Genomic DNA, 14,287 nt, shown 5'->3' on the forward strand with positions numbered 1-14,287 from the left:
TCTGTGAGGCTCGTTTAGGAATCCAACTTGGCTGGAAGAGAATGCAAATCAATTTCAATTCAAATGTAGTGAAGTGTCTGATGTCCTGTTTCGCAACACAGCACAACACACAACACCAATGTGTTATAAATAGATTCATCAAGACAGTATTAATGTTCAGAATCACTTTATCCTTCAAGACAAGACACATTTGCCAGAAGCAAGTCTACACTTCAGAATTATTTCCACCCTAAGTACTTAATACGTATGTGTAGACATGTATGCATGTGACAAGGTACACAGTACATGCATGTCGTATACACGTACATAAAGCACACACACACACACACACACACGGAAACACACATGTCCGGCCTTTTGGAGCTAAGTATCTGTCAGACTGGCTATGGTCTCCTCAGGAGCAGAGAGAGCCAAAGTTTCATCTTTATTTCCTTGAAGACATCAAGTCATTCAAGACTGAAACCCTATCAGCATTTCAGAAACAGGGAGGGACCTGTTACTGTCACTATGAAAACGGGCCTTGCCCGCTGAACCATGGATCTCAAACTGAAGGATACTGTGCCACATGCCCTGCATGTTAGTTTTCTGGCACCAGGATACGCCGTTGACGGACCTGTATGATGCGCCCGTACGATGGTTCTGAGGTGCCCCCATCACAGAGGGTGCTACCCTCAGGGCTGGAAGACGGCTCTGAGAGCTCAGATCATGTAGGCATGAAACACTGCTGTTCCTGTGTGTGCTGGGGAAGCTGAAGAGGCAGAACCAAGAGAAGATGTGCAGGACACGTGTCACCGTGACAGAACCAGTGACATGGCAAGCGGACTGCTCTCTGGGAAGGGCGGTGGCTGCACAGACAGGGACGTCACGTGGGACCTGTGGCCGTGACAGAAGAAAGCGCACAGCTGCCTACCTGATTCACTAGGAAGCAGAGGACACGTTCCAAATGTGCGTAACCAACTCTTCAAAAAATATTACAACTTGAGAAAGTGCAATACTGAACACTGAATTAACAGATTAATAAGTGTTCTAAATAAAACTGAGATGACATTGTGTCACTTTTCTACTACTATTTTTTTAAGAAAAAAAAGACAAGGCCCCTTTTCATCTCACGTTCAATTATGAGTAAATCCTTTAAACTACTCAGAACTCCCATGTTTACGACTGCGTGACTCATCACAGTTTATCTGAAGAGCAGCTCTCACTTTCAGGCTTCTAACCAGCGCTTCCAGGAAGCTGTTTCTAAGAGCGCGTGAACCTCTAGAGGGGCTCTGACCACCGACTAGGCTTCGAGGCTTCGGGACAACATTTCTAGCCCCTCAAACTCTCTCACCACCTCCACCATCCTTCCCTTTTGCCATTTCTTCCTCCACGAGGGGAAGGCACTTATCCAAGGGAGCGGCACTCACTAAGACCAATATTCCATGATGCCCTTAATTTCTCCTATAAACCAAAAAATGCGAGATGGAAGGAAAGAAAGGCAAAAGGGAAAAGAACCCGTTATTTCCTGTCATTAAGATGTGATAAGTAACTGTGATGGAAAAAAGAGAAGTTCATCTACTTATCTACTTTGAAATTATTTTAATTTAGAAATAAAAAAAATCTTGGAAGAAAAAAAAACACAAAAGATACAGGCAAATTTTCACTCCATGAGCTTCTTGAATCCTCACTTGTTCATCAATCCCCAAGACGAAAAACACTGTTTTAAAAAGGTATTCAGCCACCACTGTAACAGAAAGGAGAAAGACGGTCAATTTTGAGTGTACCTAAGACTTTAATAATAATAATTGAAATGCAACACGCTGTAAAATTTTATGGAGCCAAAACCAGCTATTTGGGACCCACACCTACATTCCCCCAAAAGAGCACCAAAGAGAGAAACCAAACCTGAAAATCCTGGAACTGAAAAGGGCTTACAGACGACGTGGCTGCTGGAACAGGCGTACCTGCCCAGAGCCAGAGTCTTCGTCTGGGAGGCAGGCTTAACCGTCTAGCCTAACACCTTGTTATGTAACAGGATGGCTGGTCGAAAACTTCCCATGTGCTGTACTATCAGTCATTTGGAGTCAAGGATACAGACTAGCACTAGTGTATCTTACCACGGTCACTCAAATCCTGGTTTATTAATGAAAAAATCACCTATTCTACAGAACTTCTACGTTTCAAAAGCATAAACATTAAAACTGTATACAAGACATACTTTAGAACTGTGGTGTCTGAGAAAGAACAATTCCAGTACTAGATGAAAGCACCACTCCCAAAGCAAATCCTCCTGTATCTTTACTTTAATGCTAAGTATTGTAGGTGCTTTATCACTAAATGGTATTGCCGAAACTCAAACACCCCAAAATATGTAACTCCTTCAAATCATAACCCCGTGGATATTAATTTTGCCTGTACAGAAGAGAAAAAAATTTCATCATAAGGGGAAAAAAATGTGGTGATTCAGCCTAATGAGAAAGAAGCTTGTGTTTATATTCTATTTGCTAACATCTCAAAACAATTTAAAGAGAGATTTAGGCTCTTCCCAGCAGGAAGAAGATTTCTTAGTTTTATACCTCTCACAGCATATCATGAAACGAGTAAATTTTCTGAAAGCCTATCTCAAAAAATGTTTTACTTGGCCTTCATTTTAATGTAAAAACTATCTAAAGATAGATTTTTAACTCTTTAAACTCTGAAATAATTTCGTTACTAGAAGGAAAGTTTTCTAAGCAACTTGCTTCCAAAAAGTCACAGTTCAACATTCTCTGACAGTAAGGGTGCCTGCTGCGGAAATGAGAATTCAGAGAAAGCAAATTTCTAACACTGGTTTCAAAAATCTACTGGGAACAACTGACGGACGAAAGAGTCTCAACCCCAGAGGGACGCGCTGAGCGTGCTCTCTCCTAAAAGGTACTTTAGGCCGCAAGGCAGATAACGAACTAAAACATGTGCCAACCCGACACTGGGATGAGTAACAACACCGTACAGATTAAAAATCCAGGCGTCCTCCACTCACTGCAGCGGTCATTCGAGAGGAACGGAAGATTTCAGCCGATAGCAAGAAAGCACCCGAGCAGGCACTGGGCTCTAAGCAAGCACTGGATTTTGAGAGGCTCATGAAATGCCAACTGGAGCCCAAGTGAGGCAGGTGACCCAGAAAGAGCAGTGTCTCCAAAAGAACCAGGAGCAGAGGCGGTCTACACAGCAGCGGGACCCAGGCTCCCAGCCAGGGGCTGAGCTTCACGAACAGGCATGTGACACAAGTGCTGCCTGCTTCCCTCATGCCTCAGCTCCCATGCAACGGAGATGATGATACTGCCAACCTCAAGGGCTGTCCCAGCAGTTTGAAAGGTCCCCAGCTCACAGCAAGTGCTCCGTCAGTGTCAGCAACTATTATCACCATCACACGCATCAGAAGTACAGAACCAGAAGCTGTTCCCTTCATCAACAAATACCAACTCCAGGCTCTCGATGGGCCAAGAGCGCTCTGGACGAGGTTCTGCAGTGTGTACACACACGCACACACGACAAAACACAGAGGTACGGTCATGTACTAGTACTGCATGACCAATCAGTGAACACAGCCACCTAAAGAAGCACCGTCAGTCCCACTGCCTCGGACACAGCCTGGAGGCAGGGGGCTCACCGACGCTACCCCCGCCCCTGAAATCACAGGAGCCCAGGGCCATGGAGGCTCAGCTTTCCTAATTCTGTTTTAGGATTCACTCAGGATTCCACGATCCCACAACTGGCACTTCTCATGAGGACCATTAACAGAGATTTCTGAACTCATGGAGGAGATCTGAGACTTGGTCCTTTCCAGATCGAACTTTCCATGATCCTAAACTATCCCTCCGCGTACTTGTGCGTAACAGCTACGATAACCTACTTAAGAAATCCACTGAGGAGTTCCCATCGTGGCGCAGTGGTTAATGAATCCAACTAGGAACTATGGGGTTGCGGGTTCGATCCCTGGCCTTGCTCAGTGGGTTAAGGATATGGCGTTGCTGTGAGCTGTGGTGTAGGTTACAGACGCGGTTCGGTTCCCATGTTGCTGTGGCTCTGGCGTAGGCTGGCGGCGACAGCTCCGACTGGACCCCTAGCCGAGGAACCTCCATATGCCGGGGGAGCAGCCCTAGAAAAGGCAAAAAGACAAAAAAAAAAAAGAAAAAAGAAAGAGATCCATCTTATATCACGCAACCAGTCACTTGCCATTTCAAAGACAATCTCCACCGGCATCCATAGTAAAACATCTGGCACTTAAATCCTATAAAATAAGCCTAAAAGGCTCATCTTATGATTATCTAAATGACAGCGAAGGCTCAGAGGCTTAAGCGTATACAAAAACCACAGAGCAAGTAAGTACTGCAACTCCACTAAGTCCTTACACCCAACACAACCGCCCACAGCCGACCCCGCTAAGTGCACACTGCCGAAGGTGTTCCATCAACCTGGGGTGACTCCTAGAGGCAAAAGCATTCAGAAAATAAGGTAATCCCAGTGTTTTCTGGTCTTCTCTCCTCCTCGCTAACACCCCTAAAGGTTAAAACGCCCTCCCACCAGCATCAATGCCTCATCACAGTAACCACAACTTCCGTCCAGGTTCCTACCTGCCTAAGTCACAGATCCTTCCTCTAACACGAGGAAGAACCACTGCCCTCACTGAATGAACTGGGCACAGGGCAGCAAGGTGGGCTGTCCACGGTCATGACAGCTGAAAAGTGCCAAGAAAGAGGGTCCGACCTAAGCATCCGGTCCAGGGCGCGAAGTCCACCACCAAGGGGATTTTCAGGTGGGGAGCAGTTCCTCTGCACCTCGGAAGCCTTGCTGACAGGCGAGGACACGGCACAAAGAGGACCTGGATCTGATTACCTATTCTGTCACTGAATACTTGCTTGGCCTCATACTGAGTGTCTTTAACTCACCTCCCTGATCGTTTTCATTAAAAATAATTAGTGCCTACAACAGAGCAGCTATTACGTAAGATATAGAGTCACTGTGAATTATCTGGTACTCAATAAACATCAGCAGACTCTACCACATCAAAAAGTCAAAAACACATGTGTATTAACAGATAGCAGCTGTCAATTCCAATAACTTGCCTTTTCACTCCATCTCAGATACGGTCTATTTCAAAAAGTTTACTTACACAATGATGTTATTAATAGGAATATGGATCAATTTCACAAAAAAACCAATGAATCCCATTATAGCAAATCCTATTGCTGTTGCCATGGCAATCTTCTGGAACTCTAGATGTAAAAACACAAAGTTTACATTATTTTTTGCACTCTCACTGTACATATAGATAAAAAAAAAAAAACAAACAAACTAGCAGTGTTATAAACTTACAAATGGACCCTTCTCCTGATAAGTACATACTTTTAAACAAAACAAAATATTACAGTATTAATAGTAAATTATTTGACAGATTTTTATATTTTCATATTTTACTGGCATTTAAGGAAACATAAAAATAAAATGCATGGGAGTTCTCACTGGCTGTGGCACAATGGGATCGCAGCGTCTTGGGAGTGCTGGGACACAGGTCTGATCCCCGGTCCAGCACAGGGAGTTAAGAATCCAGCCTTGGACCTCCAGTCGTGGTGCAGCAGAAACAAATCCGACTAGGAACCATGAGGTTGCGGGTTCAATTCTGGCCTCGCTCAGTGGGTAAAGGATCTGGCGTTGCCGTGAGCTGGGGTGTAGGTCACAGATGCGGCTGGGATCCCATGTTGCTGTGGCTGTGGTGTAGGCCAGCAGCTGTAGCTCTGATTAGACCCCTAGCCTGGGAACCTCCATATGCCGTGGGTGCAGCCCTAAAAAGAAAAAAGACAAAAAGACAAAAAAAAAAAAAAAAAGAATGCAGCCTTGTTGCAGCTCCAGCTTAGATTGTGACAGTGGTTCAGATCTGATCCCTGGCCTGGGAACTCCACATGCTGCAGAGCAGCCGAAAAGTAAATATACAAATAAATAAAATAAAATGCCTGTTCATGCTAGTGAAGCCATCAACAAGCAGTGAAATTTTACCTTCTTAGCAAATGACCAGAACACCAAAAAAAAAATGAAGAACAGAGAAGATACACAGTATTTGTCTTAAAAATTTGGTAACATTGCTAAAAATATCAATTATAAGAGCACAGAACATAACTTTTTATAAACAATAGGTCCAGCCTATTTGATATCATAATTAAGCCAAAAATAATGCTTGAAAATCCAAATCGGGTTGAGTACAATTTTATGCAGTGGTTTCAGACCCACATCATGTTCCCACTTAACGTTCTTTCTACAGGGATGTGCTCCGGGCACTCTGGACGCGGCTGGTTCCATTAAATGAGGCCAAGCAGGCCTCTATTCCTTTCACGACACTTTGGTTATGACTGTCCTCCATCAAAGATTCTAAGCTCTACAGCAGCAAGGACTACTCCCTATTACACTTTTTGGTATTATATTATCTATATACTCTATATGTCATATAATGCATTATATTATATTCTCTATTATATTCCCAGGCAGCTGTCAATAAATGAACAAAGACAGACAAATTCTGATGTACCTTTTAACACATGAATTATGATAAAAAATTAAACTTTCTAGGCTGGCAGTAACTAAATTGTTGATTTCTTGTGAAGATCTTTTTTGTTTAGGGAAGAATGGGGGTGGGGAGGGAAATGGCACAGCAGGGCCAGCTGCACAAGATTTTCCAGAGCGGAACTATGAAAGACACTGAAAACTCTGAAGTCATGAAATAGGACTAGGGCAAAAGCACCATGGAATATAAGGCTCCAACAAATAATCTTACATGATTAGAAAATACATAAAACAGATAAACTTATAAGGTGTATAAAAAGCACACAAAATTTAGGAAAAAATATGAAAAAGCCATAAAGCAAAATAAATAAAAATGTTATTAAACAGGAAGACATTAATCAAATAAAAGCCTTAGAAAATGCAAAGGTCTGATTTTTTTTCTTTCATGTCAAAGCTACTACCTTTTCTATCAGGTTTGGTGCATCTTTTAACCAGCCGAATGGAGTCCTTCACAAACTGCCGACTTGGCTCAACGAACTGCATCACCTGATCCATGATGCCTACTGAAAAAACAAACAAACAGAAAAGATGCTCACTGGTGTAATTTATTATACAGCAAAGTTCTCCTGAGTTATGTCACCATGTAAATGAGGAGTTCTGGCTGTGGCTCAGCAGGTTAAGAACCCACCTAGTATTCATGAGGATGTGGGTTTGATCCCTGGCCTCCCTCAGTGGATTAAGGATTTAGTATTGCTGTGAGCTGTGGTGTAGACTGGCAGCTGTAGCTCCAATTCAACCCCTAGCCTGGGAACTTCCATATGCTGCAGATGCAGCCCTAAAAAGAAATGAAAAAAATGTAAATGAGACTAACCTGATATGGGTCAATTTCTTCTCATGGGGGGGGAACAGACTCACAAGTGTGAAGTGACATTATTTTTGGAATCCCCAGCAGAGCATCAAAACAAAGGCAGTTAGACAACACAGGTTTGGCCCAAATTGTTATCAGCGACAAAGGGCACAAGCTCTTAATGTCATAGGGCTCTCACTGCTAAGGCTAAGCCCCTGAGGAGACACCCACTCCTGACCCACCCTGCTGTCTTCCTTCTGAGGAGGAACTAACAGCATCAGGACTCAGTAAGTACTTCCTACATTTTATTATAAACTCCACAGACACCAGTGTCCAGTGAGGTGAATGTCAACTGTGGTGCTGCAAGTCTAGAGTGGAGACAAATGTGGTTCAGATTGTTCCAAACCTCGGCCAAACAACACTTGAAGAGTCCATGGACTACTAGGTACAAAATTTTCAAATTCCAAAGACTGGCTGAACAGATATCCAGGTTCTGAGAAGCTATCAGCTAAACTCTAAATCTTTACATGTGGACACACCTTTTAAGGAAAAAGGGCTACATGTTTTACCACATAGTTTCTTTTGAGAACCCTATTGCAGAAGAGCAGGGCCACCCGGTATAGAGCTAAGGAAGCCAGCTCACTGTTGGTACTTTATTTCTAGTGCTTGCGGCAGAGGCCAGGCACACAAATACTCTATAAATTTCTGCAGAATGAATGAATGAATGAATGAATGCCACCCGTAAGAGAAGGTGGTGGTTCAAATCCCTTTCTTCCCTTTTTTCAGCCTCTCCAGGCCCAGTTCTCTCACCCACTGTGGAATAATGCATATGAAACACTAAAGCACGCTAGGAACTCTACGAACATCCTGGGCCAGCTACGCTGGGTCCCTCCTACACACCTGTCCTCGGCGATGAAACCGAAGGGCCCTTTCTCCAAACACAACGCACAACACCCAGCCCTCTGCACCGAGCATCAGGGAAGCGGCCTGAAACCCAGTAGGATCCCCCGGCCCAGCCCCACCCTCCCATCCCACAGGCCGGGACTGCGCTCTCCCGGTCACTCCGCCCCACCGCCCCAGACGCAAGCCCCGCGGGACCCTCCGCCGAAAGCGACCCCGCACGGGTGGCCGAGGCGGGGATGCAACGCCCCGCCCGGGGCCAGAGCTCAGCCTGGGGGCCTCGTCCCCGACGCCCTGCAGGAAGGCGGCCGGAGGGCTGGCCCACGCCCGCCGTCTCCGCTAGCCCCCACAGGTGGCCCCAGCGCCCGCCGCACGGGAACTCACCTTCTCGCCGCCGCCTCCGACTCTAGAGACACGTAGCACAAGAGTCCGCACACAGACGCCCACCGGAACCGGAAGCCGGGCTCGGCTACCGCCCGCTCACCTCTCCGTTCATTGGCCCATTGGAGCGACGTCAGCGCGCAGCCGCAGTAGGACGCCTCGGCCTCTCTCGCTGACGGGCACGCACAGTGTGGCCAACGCTCCGGGTGCAGCGTGGGCGGGGCGTGCTCCTAGGCCCTCCGCCGGGTGGGCGCCAGACCCAACCCCACCGACCCACCGCCGGCTCCGGCTCCAGAGACAAGTAACACAAGAGTACGCAGACGCCCACCGGAACCGGAAGCCGGCCCGGCTACCACCCGCCCACCCCTCCGTTTCATTGGCCCATTGGAGCGACGTGGGCGCGCAGGCGCAGTCGGACGCCTAGGCCCTGCTCTCGGACCTGCGCACGGAGTGCGGCTGAGGCCCCGGGGGCGGTGTGGGCGGGGCACGGGTGGGGCACGCTCGCAGGCCCTCCCTTGACCGCGGGTCGTGGGGCGGGGCGTGCTCGCAGGCCCTCCCACTGTGGGCGGGGCGTGCTCGCGGGCCCTCCGCAGTGTGGGCAGGTCGGGGGCCGGGGCACGCGTGGCCTGGCCTGCTCACGGCTGGTTGCTTCTCGATCGGGTCACCTTTGCTGGAAGGCCCAGCGGTCGGGCCATTGGCTCCTATGGGCTTCGTCGCGGGCGGTGACTTTTTGTATTTAATTTTACTTAAATTTTTTTTTTTTGTCTTTTTTTTTTTTTGCCATTTCTTGGGCCGCTCCCGCGGCCTATGGAGGGTCCCAGGCTAGGGGTCGAATCGGAGCTGTAGCCGCCGGCCTACGCCAGAGCCACAGCAACGCGTATTTAATTTTATTAGTCGAAGTGAAACTATAAGCAACGTGGTGTTTTCTATGACAGACCTAACGGGAGACGGTCTCCCACCCCAAACCTGGCCTTCCTCCGTGCCGTCCTGGGACTTCCGCTGGGCTGAGGCCGTCATTTGGGGTTCTCTGGATTTGCACTGGGGACTTAGAACAACATGTGTGTGTTATGTGTGGATTTGCAGACACGGACACAAGGTGGTCACTGGTGAACTTGTCAGCCTGTGATCCTGTGTTTTTAAAATGAAAAGCTCTTTTGACCATTATTTATCGAGCATCTACTGTGTATAACGCTCTACTAGGTGTTCTGGATAAGCCAGACTTGTCATACCCTCCTATCATGGTCTTGTAAGGGAACGCGCAGGGTAGGGAGGGGAACAAGAGAACAAAATGATTATGAAGGAAGCTACATGGCAACTAAAGAGGGGGTTGTGGAGAGGGCGGAATCAAGGTCACTGCAGGCCTCTCCGCAGATGTCACCTGGGCTAAAGGCCTAGGAATGAGGAGTAACTCAGACACGCCAGTCTGTCCAGAAAAGTCTTAACATTCTTAAAACTGAGGCAGAGTTCCCTATGAATTTTGCCATCAGTATGGACCACCCTCAGGACAGTGTGTGGACACTCTGTAAAATATAGATTCCTGACCCAACCCACTCAATCAGACTATCTGGACGTGTAGATATTAGAAACTTTACTTTAGGAACTGACGCTTTCACACATGTGAACTCAGCACTCAGCTGGTCCTGAACTGCCTTTATTCCTGTGGTGCCCTGGTCATGCTCCTTTGTTAGGCTAAGAGAAGATGTGTGTCACAGACCCCTGCTTTGAAAAATTTCTACTCTGCTTCAATCCCAACACATCCTGTAGTCAAATATCCTGTGAAGTAAGTGTCCACAGGCTCCAGTGTTTTTCTGTGACATGGAACAAAAACCTGAAATCATTTCATCACATACCTGGAAAACCTCGGCTCTTACCTGGAAAGAAAGCTATGTCCATCGCCCCAACATACTTATATTATGGCCGCCACGCTGACCCTTTATAGCCCTGATATTTAAATGAATATATATATATACACACACGCATACACACATATATCTTCACGTGTAAGTGATTAGAGTTCCTCCTTGAATTCAGAACTTATGCATGTAGATTTGGAAATACCAAATGTTATACAAGTGCAACACAGCCTTTCCTGGGGAAGGGGAGAGTGGAACTACACCACTGCAACATTCTTATATTTCTCATGAAGTGGTATGCTAGTAGGACTATGTTAAGAATCCAACGCTAAAATAAATTAAAATTGCAAAGCTGTAAAGCTGAAAAATCCGTCATGTATCAGAATGGTGCTCGGAGAAATACACAGTTAACCTAAAAGAAGGTAGGAAAGGAAGAAGAGAGCAAAATGAAAAACAAAGCAGTCCAAAATACCAAACAAATAAAACAGAAAAACAAATATAACCACATCTATAATCTCATTACATCTAAATATAATTTTTATATTTAAAGAGTCCCCTTAAAAAAACACCTCGGGGAGCTCCCTGGTGACTCGGCAGGCTGAGAACCTGGTGGTGTCATTGCTGTGGCTCTGGGTACTGCTGTGGCTCAGGTTCAGTCCCTGGTCCCAGAACTTCCACATGCTGTGAGCTCAGCCCAACAACAACAACAACAACAACAACAAAACAGAGGTCAAAGTGATTTTAAAAAACACTAAGATTTAACTCTATGCTGATTGCATAAACACACTGTGAATAGGACGACACGTAGGTTGCAAGCAAGTAGATGGAAGTACAAACAGTAAGAAGACTTCGTCAGAATTTGGTACCAGGATTTGCTGACATCTGACAATATTAGATAATGTAGACTTTAACATAGGAACTACTGAAGATAAAAAGGGGGGCATTTTGATAATGATAAGAGGTTTACCCTTCATCAAAAAGGTATATCAGTTATAAATTTGTGTGTCCCTAATAACTGAGCTTCAAAATACATGAAACAATAATTAACAAAAAGTTGGAGTTCCCGTCGTGGTGCAGTGGTTAATGAATCCAACTAGGAACCATGAGGTTGTGGTTTAGTTCCTGGCCTTGCTCAGTGGGTTAAGGATCCAGCGTGCCGTGAGCTGTGGTGTAGGTCACAGGTGCGGCTTGGATCTCGCGTTGCTGTGGCTCAGGTGTAGGCCGGCGGCGATAGCTCCGATTAGACCCCTAGCCTGGGAACCTCCATATGTCATGGGAGCCACCCTAGAAAAGGCAAAGACAAAAAATACAAATAAAAAAATAACAAAGGTCAACTCTACAAATAAGAGGGAGATTTTAACAGTCTTTTTCAGCAATTTATAGCATTAGATAAAAAAGAAAATCGGCAAAAAGAAAAAAAAAATCTGAATTAGTCTACAAGTGAAGCACTTTCTCCCCCAAACCGTAAACATACATTATTTTCAAGTGCACATGGTAACTTTACCAAGATAGGCCATACTGGGTTATAAAACAAGTCTTGTATAAGAAAATATTTCAATCACACATTGCTTTTTTCTGACCACTGTGGAATTAAAATATAAATCTCTAACGGCAAGATACCTAGGAAAAAATCCCAACTATTTTGAAAGTTAAATAACAGACTTCTAAATAAAAGAAAATCCAAAGAGTCAAGAAGAAATCAGGAGGGAAGTTAGAAAATAATTTGAACTAAATGATAATGAGAATATAGTATATCAAGCTGCAAGATACTACTGCACATGAGAATGCTTCAAAAGATGGACCACATCAAATCTGGACGTTAAGTACAGTTTAATCAGAACTCTTATAGCTGTTGGTAGGAGTGTAAAATGGTACATAGTTTTATAAAACTATGACCCTCATGTCAATTTTATTGAACTCTTATTTACAGAAGAGATAGACAAATATAATCACAAAAGGCTTGTACGAATATACAGCCGAAAAACTAAAAGTGAGTCAGGAGTCCATCAGCAGGTGAATGGATGAACAAAAAGATCTATTTCCCCAATGAAATGCAGTTGCACAACTGAGAAAATATATACGTGGGTGTATATACATGTATGTGTCTGTGTGTGTGTGTGTGTGTGTGTGTGTATGCAACAACACTGGTGACTATCAGAGAGTGCGTGGAAGAAGGCTATGGAAGAGAGTAAGTGCTGTAAGTTTGTAAGAAGTTCTAGACAAGGCAGAATTAAGGTACGGAGAGAACAATGCTTGTCGGGGTGGGGATTGAGCAGGAGAACGAGGGAATTGAGGAGTGAAAGTGATAGATCTTGACAAGGACTGGGTTACACGGGGGTCTTGGTTCAGACGACTTCAGCAGAATACCATCAACTGGATGGCATGAACAATGAGCCAGTATTTCCCACGGCTCTGGGAGACGGAAGTTCCAGATCGGGGTGCCAGCATGGCTGGGTTCTCCATAGACAGTGTCATCCTGGTTTACAGAGGTCTGCCTTCTCCTGGTGTCCACGCACGGTTGCCAATCCCAGCCCTGGAGCCCCACCCTCATGGCCTGCTTCCTGCCAAAGGCCCCTCCTCTAAGTGCCATCACCTTAGCGCTTCCATCGATGAATTTGAGGGGGACACAGGCAGCAGTCCATAGCCACACTGTATGCATTTCTCACAACCCATCAAATGGGTTTTCTTAAAGTCTGCATTCTTCCTAAAAAAAATAAAGAGTGTACCCAGATATTGAATCCTAAATCTGGTTAAATGATATAACTGCTGACAGGAATGAAGTTACAGGTACAAGGAAGCAGACACTGCAAACTCCTAGTTGTGGTTGTGTGGGTATTCACTGAACAATACAACATTTTATCCTCATGTTAATAATGTTTACTGAAGTATAGTTGACTTACGATGCTGTGTTAGTTTCTGCTGTACAGCAGTGATTCAGTGACATACACATATATCTATTCTTTCTCAGTTTCTTTTCCCATATAGGTTATCGCAGAATATTGGGTAGAATTCCCAGTTCTACAACAGCAGGTCCCTTTGCCCAATCATTCCGTATACAATAGGTTGCATATGCCAGTCCCAAACCCCCAGTCCATCCTCCCTTGGACCACTCCCCTTTGATAGGGTGAGTTCTTTTCTGTGAGTCTGTTTCTCTTCTGTAAATAAGTTCATTTGTATCAGTTTTTTAGATTCTACAGAGAAATGATACCATGTGGTATTTGTATTTGTCTTTCTCTTTCTGACTTACTTCTCTTAGTATGAGAATCTCTGGGTCCATCCATGATGCTGGAAATAGCATCACTTCCTTCTTTTTTATGCCTGAGTAATACTCCATTGTGTATATGGACTGCATCTGCTTAATCCATTTGTCTATTGATGGACGTTTACATTGTTTCCATGTCTTGGCTATTGTGAATAGTGCTGCTGTGAACATACAGGTACATGTATCTTTTTGAATTGTAGTTTTGTCCTGCTCTATGCCCAGGGGTGGGATTGCAGGATCACAGGGTGGTCCACATTTAGTTTCCTGAGAAGCCTCCATGCCCTTTCCCATAGTGGTTTACCTTCCCACCAATGGCGTAGGAGGTTCCCTTTTCTCCACACCGTCTCCAGCATTTGTTGTTCCTAGACTTACTAATGATGGCCATTCTGACTGGTAGGAAGTGATACCTCTTGCAGTTTTGATTAGCATTTCTCTAATAATTAGTGATGCTGAGTATCTTTTCACATGCGTTTTTTGCCCATCTGTATGTCTTCTTTGGAGAAAAGTCTATTAGGTCTTAGGCCCATCTTT

The 14,287-nt window shown here is 45.2% G+C and overlaps 1 protein-coding gene across 2 annotated transcripts; it reads right to left on the reverse strand.

Moving 5' to 3' along the window:
* SEC61G (Sec61 translocon gamma subunit) lies at positions 1,563-9,107 on the reverse strand. Of its 2 annotated transcripts, none has more exons than XM_021063933.1 (4): positions 8,645-9,107; positions 6,975-7,073; positions 5,132-5,234; positions 1,563-1,723 (listed from the first exon to the last, which is right to left on the reverse strand). In XM_021063933.1, exons 2-4 carry the CDS (start codon positions 7,066-7,068, stop codon positions 1,714-1,716), a joined length of 207 nt encoding a protein of 68 aa, XP_020919592.1. In that variant the 5' UTR covers positions 7,069-7,073; positions 8,645-9,107; the 3' UTR covers positions 1,563-1,713. The 2 variants fall into 2 exon arrangements, with proteins under 2 accessions (XP_020919592.1, XP_005667966.1); XM_005667909.3 differs by having other exon boundaries at positions 6,975-7,076.

The sequence above is a fragment of the Sus scrofa genome, chromosome 9 (genome assembly GCF_000003025.6).
Source record: "Sus scrofa isolate TJ Tabasco breed Duroc chromosome 9, Sscrofa11.1, whole genome shotgun sequence".
Classification (NCBI taxonomy): domain Eukaryota; kingdom Metazoa; phylum Chordata; class Mammalia; order Artiodactyla; family Suidae; genus Sus; species Sus scrofa.